Below are 9,718 nucleotides of genomic sequence, written 5' to 3' on the forward strand. Positions count from 1 at the left end.
ATAGATTCTGACTTACAGGAGAAGGAGTTCATCATTTAATAATGAGAGGCTGTCTCTATTTACCCTTGCAATTAAACATGGTCACAGCCAGGAATGGAACCTCATTTTGGAGAAGCACCCAAGTGGTGCTGGTATATGGTTGCAGGACACTGGCACATCTCATATTCCTCTAATAAAACTGAATGTAAGGCCCTTTCTGTAAAGTTCAAGTGGTATTACACCTTGCCTTAAAAGGACCCGAGGAACATTTGCCAGGCAGGCTGAGATAAGACCTATAATAAGTCCCACTCAGATATCAAAGATCTTTATCCTCATGCTACATTTGATTCTAAGGATGTTGTTGCTGTTATGGAAACACTGTGTCCTTGACAAACTATGTGACTCTGTTTTTGAGACATTGCCGGCATTGGCTCCAAAGTAAAATGACCTACATAATTGCCAACTGTCAAAATGCCTTTCAAAGGTCATAACATTAAGTTATACAATAATAGTCCCCCCCTCCCCCCTCCCCCCTTTTTTTACATCTTAAAAAAACACTTTAAAACTGAAGGACCTCCATTGATAAACAGCTTTTGCACTCTGTTTTTGTGCATTCATAAAGGGTTCGATAAAGGCATAATCGAAATTAAAGTTTTGCAAGTGGTAACTAAATATCTTGTATGCATTTCATTTTGACTGTCATTTGTCATTTTGCCATAATGACTTGTTGTTTAGTATTGCACTGTAGGTCAAACTTTTTCATTAAGACAGCGAGAGTCGTAGTTTACAGAGAAATGAGCTGCTCATACTGAGGATATCACTTTCTCTAGTAATAAAAACAATCATATTAATATCAGTCATTTGTCATTGTGCTCTATAGTAAACACTACCAGGATGCTACCTATTACAGCATGTTCCAAAATCATAGTTATCATTACTTTGTTATATAAATAAATATATAAATATAAATTAATGAATGTGCAATATGCATTTTTTGCATGGTCAAGCACAAATACAACAGTTTACCAAACAAATACAACATTTTAACAAACAAATACAACATTTTACCAAATAGCATATCATAAAAATACATTTTGGAACTACAAACACAGTGACGTTTGTAGTTTTTGACGAGTATTACGCCTTTGCGTACCCTTTGCGTACCGAAACCGGAAGTAACATTGAGTACCACACGCTTCGAACACCCAGGCAGCTTGAGCTAGCTGCAGTTAGCATTACTTTGTTAATCTCGAACGACCGTTCTGTCTTGGTAGAAATGCCTTCGCTAAACGGAAAACCTGATGTTATTTTTGTAAGTTACATCCCACAGTATATTGTTTTCCATAAGTGTTTGAGTATTAACTAGCTATCTTTAGCTGGAGTGCTAGCTTGACTGTGTGTAGTGTTAACTGAAGTTAGCTTGTTGCTTTTCGTAAAATCGGATTCAGGGTCGTTGTCAGAGACACTTGGCTCCTGAAGTGTCGTGATAGTATTTAAATTCTGTTATCGTTGATCTAATGATGTTTAATTCACAATGTACCGATGAAAGATGGTCAACGTCATAGTAACGTTACGCTGTCGTGCTAACGTTAGCGTTAGCAATTCTCCTAAAAGTTGTAACGGTTGTACTTGAAGGTTTGTGTTGTATGATTTCTGGGTCTGTTAGGAGGACGATGACCTGCCTTATGAAGAGGAAATCATCAGGAACCCCTACTCGGTCAAGTGCTGGATGCGTTACATCGAATTCAAACAAAATGGGCCCAAACTCACCCTCAACATGATTTACGAGCGCGCTCTGAAGGAGCTGCCTGGCAGGTAACTAACATCACAGGAGAGGGTTATAAAGAAAGCTGGCTTTGGCTTTGCGATTAAAAGTAGTTGTTTAAAACATTTGGATAACTACCTTAGTTTTCATGTAGGTGAAAGTGTGATCAAAGCAGTTTTAAGATTAATCTGATTACTTTATGGCCATGGTCTAACTCTTTTTCTTTTTGCAGCTATAAGCTGTGGTACAATTATCTGAGGGAGAGACGGAAACAAGTCAAAGGGAAATGTATCACTGAACCAGGCTATGAAGAGATCAATAACTGCCATGAAAGGGCACTGGTGTTCATGCACAAGGTAATGCCTTCTATAGTACCCCATACTGAACCACTTGACAGTACAACATGATCTTACAGTGTGTCTAGGGAGGTTGTGCTTGCAACTAACAATCTGTCTCTCTTTAAACTAGATGCCTAGAATATGGCTTGATTACTGCCAGTTCCTTGTTAGTCAATGCAAGATCACGAGAAGTCGGCAAACATTTGACCGTGCACTCAGGGCTCTTCCTGTTACCCAGCACCCACGCATCTGGCCTCTTTATCTCCGCTTTGTCCGTAACTTGCCCCTGCCTGAGACAGCCATCCGGGTGTACCGCAGGTACCTTAAGGTGAGAGCATGGTGCATCAACTAGTTCCATACAGCAGCTGCCATTTAGGACTGATGTAGGAAGGTTTCTGAATACTTGAAATTGAATTGAATTGAATTGAATGTTTCACAAACCATCTAAAATGCTTCATCAGCATTCTGTGTAAAGCTCTGATGTTGATTAAGAAGGAGGACAAATTTCCTTAAAATCATATCTATACAATAGAATAGGGTTACTATTTATAGGTGAAACTACTATTGAAAAGGAAAGATAGCAATTGACTGTGACATTGAAGTGATTCATATTTTTTTTTTCCTGTTTGAAAATGTCCTCAATATGTGCTGTGCACTCTTCGTGCTATCTAGCTTTCTCCAGAGAATACAGAGGAGTACATAGACTATTTGCGGTCCGTTGGCCGCTTGGACGAAGCAGCTGTGCGGCTAGCAGCTGTTGTCAATGACGAGAGCTTTGTGTCCAAGGAGGGCAAGTCCAACTATCAAGTAAGATTTTATTCTCATTCCAAGCACCCAACATTGTGCCTGTTTTTTTTTTTTTTTTAAGCTGAACAGAAAAATCAATAAATCATGTTTCTGTGCTTATTTCTTGGACAGCTCTGGCATGAGCTCTGTGACCTGATCTCCCAGAACCCTGATAAGGTGACGTCTCTGAATGTTGGAGCCATCATCCGAGGAGGCCTCACTCGCTTCACAGACCAGCTTGGAAAACTCTGGTGCTCTTTAGCCGACTATTTCATCAGGAGTGGTCACTTTGAGAAGGTGTGTTTCCTCTGAATAGCTCCCGTTTTTTTTTTACATCTCACAAGCAATTAACGTATTGAAAGTTGTTGATTCAAAGTAGTCCTCTGCTCTTTAGTTCAGCGCAGTTGCATTACCATTAATTTACTGTGTGCACATTTGACTGACTGGCTGTTAATGTGTTTATACTTTCTCAGGCCCGTGATGTGTATGAGGAGGCCATCCTTACGGTGGTAACTGTAAGGGATTTCACACAAGTGTTTGATAGTTACGCCCAGTTTGAAGAGAGCATGATCGCAGCAAAGATGGAGACCACTGCTGAGATGGGGCAGGATGAAGATGGTGGGGGATTTATAAATATTGGCAATTGTCCTTTCTTGTGCTTCTCTTGTCATGTATTCCTTACTCTTTGTCCCTCTAATCCCAGAGGACACAGACGTGGAGCTCAGACTGGCCCGCTTTGAGGAGCTGATAGCCAGGCGTCCTCTCCTGTTGAACAGCGTCCTACTGCGGCAGAACCCGCATAATGTCCATGAGTGGCATAAGCGGGTAAAACTGTATGATGGCAATCCACGGCAGGTGTGTTTTAGGCCTATTCTTTCCCCACTTCTTTTTAAAGGGACAGTACACACACGATTCATAGCAGTGTAAAATTTAACAAGCTTTTGCATCTCAATCTTCTGCAGATCATCAATACATACACCGAGGCAGTGCAGACTGTGGATCCAATGAAAGCCACAGGGAAGCCTCACTCTCTCTGGGTTTCCTTTGCTAAATTCTATGAGGAAAATGAGCAAATGGATGATGTAAGTCACTGTAATTGTTGGAGCCAACACAGAAATTAATTTGTATTTATATTTCTGAGTTGTATTTGGATCATGCATTGTTAATGATATATTTTCTGATCGATCATTTGAAACTTTTGATTTAGAGAAACGTTGCATTGCTATAATTATTCTAGCGTATCTGGCGCTGGTCATCTCCTTCCTCCGCCCCCTCCTGCATTATAATCAGCTGACAGGAGACAGCTGGGGGATCTCTTTTGTGTTGGAAGGAAGACAAACAGATTTATGACCACAGGTTTTAAGTTTGAGTTGTTCTTTTGTTTAAGTAATGAGAATTTAATTTGACGGAAAAGTCAACCTCAGAGTTTATTTGTTGACGTAACTTTAAATGAATGTACATCAAGGAACGGATTACAAGGATCTCTGAGAGTGCTTTTGTTTGTACCGTGAGTCTAAACTCATCTCCTAACCTCCAGCACCCCACACGGAAAAGTTGCCCCCACAGTAATCTTCCCACAGGTATTTCAAACCAGATACCTTTTTCTATTCTTTATGTGTTTTATATTTACTGACAGGCCAGGACAATTTTCGAGAAAGCCACCAAGGTGAACTACAAGCAGGTGGATGACCTCGCTGCGGTGTGGTGTGAATATGGGGAGATGGAGCTACGTCCTGAGAACTATGAACAGGCTCTGCGCATACTGAGAGTGAGACACTTGTAACTAATCTGCAGTCATAACTGTCGGTGCAATCCGTAATATACCAGCACCATTTACACTGAATGTTTAGCAACATCTAGTGGCAGGACCAAGGAACTACAACAACATTGGAAAGTGTTTTAAAGTGTATTCTCAATCAAGATTTAGCTGATGATATGTAAGCTTAACACCTGGTAACTGATACAGTAGTCCAGAGATAAGGCCTAAGGCTGCATATCGTAATAGTGTTTCATGGAGACGTTTGGTTGGCATTAAACTAAAAACACTAGCTTGATAAGTGACTAACAAAATATTGCATGCCATTGGTTGCTTTGTCTGATGTTCTTTTCACCATTTTACAGATGTTTACTTGTGTCTGGGGAAAACAAAGCCAAATGCATAGTCTAGGCTGGGTGGTTTACGGCCCTAGGAGATTAGAGCACTGACAATCAAATAGATTTGGGGCAGCTCTGCCTGTTCAGAGGTAATGAAATCTGAGCTACAGAGAAATAACTGGCATTAAACAGCAATACTTATAAGTCCAAGCTAAGAGTAAAATATTACTGATCGCACCTTTAAAATATATGAGACCACTTATATATTTGTGTATAAATGCTTTGTGGATATTGCTGTAAGATGTATGTTTTTATTTTATATAATATGAATCTAGAAAGCTACAGCTATCCCATCTAAGAAAGCAGAGTACTTCGATGCATCTGAGCCAGTTCAAAACAGAGTCTACAAGTCCCTGAAGGTCTGGTCTATGCTGGCGGACTTGGAGGAGAGTCTTGGCACTTTCCAGGTATGTTCACTACATATGAGGTATACATCCTCGTCCACATTGTGGACATTGATCTCTGTCAGTTTTGTACATTTGGTCTATGTCTTCCTCCATTTTCCTTTTTTTAAAAAGGACATTTTTTTTTTGCCTCAGTCTACGAAAGCGGTGTATGACCGCATCATCGACCTCCGCATCGCCACGCCTCAGATCATCATCAATTATGCCATGTTCCTTGAAGAGCACGACTATTTTGAGGAAAGTTTCAAGGTAATAACCTGCTGCTAATTAACTAAACTAAACATGTATTCTTCCCTTGGTCAACCTACCACCCATTTAATTCCTTCATGTCTTTTTTTCAACCTTTGTAGGCGTATGAACGCGGTATTGCTCTCTTCAGGTGGCCAAATGTTTATGACATCTGGAACACTTACCTCACCAAGTTCATTGATCGTTACGGGGGCAAGAAGCTGGAGAGAGCCAGAGACTTATTTGAGCAAGCCTTAGATGGCTGCCCTGCCAAATTTGCCAAGAGTAAGTGTCTTTGTTTGGATTGTATTGCCAGCTTGAAGTGTGATCCCCATTGTGTATACTTTTTCTTTATGAAATGTACTGAACTGGAATGTACCACTGTGCTTTGCTTTCCAGCCATTTACCTGCTTTATGCCAAGTTGGAGGAGGGATATGGATTGGCACGACACGCCATGGCTGTCTATGAAAGAGCTACGCAGGCAGTAGAAACTGACGAGAGACATCACATGTTCAACATCTACATCAAGAGAGCAGCTGAAATTTATGGAGTCACATATACTAGAGCAATTTACCAGAAGGCTATCGAGGTACCTGCCAAAAGCATTAATGAATGTGTCTTATTGAAACATGTTTTTTTCCTTAATCTGAATTTCAGGGTGTTCATGTAGATGCACTAATGAAGATAATCATGGTGTTGTCGATGTTTTTTGTCTAAACAAATCATTGCTTTGATTGCTCAGTACTTTATGTGCACTGAGAATAAGAATAGGAGATATGTATGGTATTTCATACATTCAAATTTGTACTCATGAAAGTTATCTTTTTTTAAGTGTGATACTTTCAAATTATTGTCTTTGGATTATCTCTCTCCTCTACTAAGTCTGACCTGTTAGCTGTCCTATAAAACTAGTTACTGTTGCTTTTTCATTTGGAGGATATTCCTCCTTGGATTAAAATGAGGCTAGCCCAGTTTGATCTGTTCCAATTCCTGAAAAGCATGTGCAAGTTTAATCATTTTCTCGAATACTGTAACTAATGTATAGGTTATGTTCTTTTGTTCTGTTCATTGTTAAAACAACAAGAATCTAAATTGTACTTTTGTATTTATCCAGGTCCTTCCTGATGAGCATGCCAGGGACATGTGTCTGCGATTTTCTGACATGGAGAGTAAACTGGGCGAGATCGATCGAGCCAGAGCAATCTACTCCTACTGCTCCCAGATCTGTGACCCCAGGGTGAGAAACACAGCCTGCTGCCTTCACCTGTTTCCACATAAAATGTCACATTTGTGTGCACATCATAATTTCTCTTGATATATTTATGAACTTGATCTTTCAGGTGACTGCTAATTTCTGGCAGACCTGGAAAGAATTTGAGATCCGCCATGGAAATGAGGACACTATTAGAGAAATGCTGAGGATCAAACGCAGTGTCCAGGCCACATACAACACCCAGGTCAACTTTATGTCCTCTCAGATGCTCAAGGCCACAACAAGCTCCACAGGCACTGGTGAGAAAGTTTGCACCAACTCATTAGCAGCTGACAAGCTCACCCTGGGCAAGTGCCTTTACCTGTGTGGGCTATACGAGACATTATATGGTACCCACACATGCTAGATATTCCTGATCCCCAAATCCTGATGTTACACCAAGAACTGCACAAGCATTAATGTACAAGTATATTTTTGCTAATGTGTCTGTGTTGATCTAACCGTTTGTTTCATCTTGTGTCATCAGTGTCAGATCTCGCTCCAGGCCAAATGGGAATCGATGACATGAAGATGCTGGAGCAGAAAGCACAGCAGCTTGCTGCAGAGGCTGAGCAGGACAAACCAAAGCCCAAAGAGAAGATTCTCTTTGTCAGGTTTGTCTCTTGCCTTTTTTAAACTCCAGTGAGAAGTATCTGTGAAGACCTGCGCCTTTTTTAAATATAAAGTTAGATTCTATCCAAAGTAAAAGGTGACACAAGTCTCACTCTCTGTATCTGCCTGTGCAGGAGTGACACCTCTCGCAGTGAGTTGGCTGAACTTTCCAAACAAGCCAATCCTGATGAGATTGACATTGATGATGATGACGACGACGACGAAGACCAGGGACCAGATGGTGAGTGACAGACACAACAGGCCCAGCCTCAGCAGTGAAATAGAAATACTTGATATTTGTTTAAACATTCATGCAGACACCTTTTATTCATGAACATGCATGTGCTAATAGTCTTCTCCTCTTGGCTTCTACAGAGGTGCCTCTTGAACAGAAGAGTGTCCCCACAGCTGTGTTTGGAGGGCTGAAAGATGACTGAAAGAGGCCTCACTCACTGAACTTTGCAAAGAAGCAATCCTCTGAATTCCCTTGTAGACATTGCATAGGCTCCTTTTTTTTAAACATTTTTTGTAAATGCTCAGTTGTATCCACTCTATTTTAAGAATAGAACAGGACATGAGTGAAAAACAGAATGGCTGCATTTGTGCCGTCTATGTATTTTCCTGGTCTATTTTTGTAGTGCAGTATACGAAGATGTGAGCCTGTATTAGTATTGGCCATATGGTGTCAGTCTTTCTCAAGTATGAAGTTCAGGATAATTGTACAATTGAGCAGCTTTCTGTTGCTAAAAAATGCTAATATGTGGTTACATGATAGCTGTAACTGAAGTCAGGTGTAGTTTGACTTTGTCTCCAGAGAACATTTTGTAAAAGAGTTAAAACACCTTTATACACCTTCTAAATACAGAGAGCTTTCTCTAACAGGAAGCTCTGCCCTAGAAAACACAGGGGAGGAGCATAGTTTCTTCAACAGGGGGCATTCATTTGAAAGTGGAGCTGAGCATTCAAGCCTCACATTTTTGGCTTGAGGATCACTAGTTAGGTGGGAGTCCTGCAAAACCCAGTGTTTCAGAAAAGATTTCATAACTTGTATACACATGTCACTATCCAAATATTAAAATCCTGCTCATGTATTGTTGCTCAAGGAACAGTTTGTATGACCAATTGAATAGTAGGACGGCTGTAAAGAAAATATATTTAAAAACAACTAATAATTCAACAGCCCTGCAGTAAATGTGAATTTGCAGGAGTTCCTCATGCCTGTTTTTGATGGTGTTCACTGTCGGTAATACTGCTGTAAAAATGTCTTCCAGTCAGTGTTGCCGAGGGTTTACATGTGACCCAAAGCAGCCTTTGGTACAAAACAAGATTTGTAAGAACAAGTCATTTTAATATCCACACACCTTTGCAGTTTGTGAATTCTGCACCAGCAATTCTCACTGTTACAAGCTGGTCTCTGAATCTTTAAAACTTCCTTTACATTACTTTGAAAGTGCAGTTGTAATAAAAATGCATTTGTACCTGTTGAGTGACTTTTCTGTCCCAGAAAATGCTGCATACGAGTTTGCAGGAAAGGAACATTTCATAGAAGCAGGAGCTAAGCATTCAAGTCTCACTTTGCTGATGTAGCATACATGTATATCTTGTAAAACTCCCATTTACTCAGACATCACTTAACACATTCAAATTGTGCTCCGATAATGAATGTGCAACCTATGAATCCGCGGGGGATTTACTTTCAGAATTAAATGTGATCTTCTGTAGTATTAAATGGAAAAAGGCGTCATGCTTTTATTTGTTTGCACCCAGTCAAAAGAGTTGAAATGACAGAGGACTGAAAAAGTACAGACTAGGAAGAAATTGTTTTCATAATTAGATTAAAATAGCTGAGAGGTAATCGCCTTACAAAGTTACTGCAGTGGGCCACTTTGAGCAACATCATGTGACGAGGCACTCTTGAGATTACTGTTTTCCAAAGAGGATGGTGCCACTGGAAACAAGACTTCAGAAACAACTGGGAGGAAAACCGTCCTGGGTCACAATAATTAGAAGCAAACAACTATTTCACAAATTTGATTTCCCTTTTTCCTTTTTGAACAGGTTTACACTAAACTTGTGTGTTTACTCTGTTCCTCTCATTGCAGATTTTCTCTAGCTTTGAAGGTATAGTGAGGTGCAGCTAAACATATCTGCAGGTTTTTGACATCGCTGCTGATCTACACTAGATATTAACTGATAGAA

General features: G+C 40.2%; 1 protein-coding gene across 1 annotated transcript; it reads left to right on the plus strand.

The window, feature by feature from the left end:
• Positions 1-1,176: 1,176 nt before the first annotated feature.
• xab2 (XPA binding protein 2) lies at positions 1,177-9,015 on the plus strand. Its single transcript, XM_070848447.1, has 19 exons — positions 1,177-1,291; positions 1,646-1,794; positions 1,977-2,100; positions 2,213-2,410; positions 2,755-2,889; positions 3,001-3,165; positions 3,342-3,486; positions 3,572-3,723; positions 3,831-3,950; positions 4,505-4,636; positions 5,298-5,429; positions 5,562-5,675; positions 5,777-5,939; positions 6,054-6,244; positions 6,770-6,892; positions 6,996-7,167; positions 7,395-7,521; positions 7,654-7,760; positions 7,895-9,015. Exons 1-19 carry the CDS (start codon positions 1,256-1,258, stop codon positions 7,954-7,956), a joined length of 2,547 nt encoding a protein of 848 aa, XP_070704548.1. The 5' UTR covers positions 1,177-1,255; the 3' UTR covers positions 7,957-9,015.
• Positions 9,016-9,718: the final 703 nt, after the last annotated feature.

The sequence above is a fragment of the Pempheris klunzingeri genome, chromosome 17 (genome assembly GCF_042242105.1).
Source record: "Pempheris klunzingeri isolate RE-2024b chromosome 17, fPemKlu1.hap1, whole genome shotgun sequence".
Classification (NCBI taxonomy): Eukaryota; Metazoa; Chordata; class Actinopteri; order Acropomatiformes; family Pempheridae; genus Pempheris; species Pempheris klunzingeri.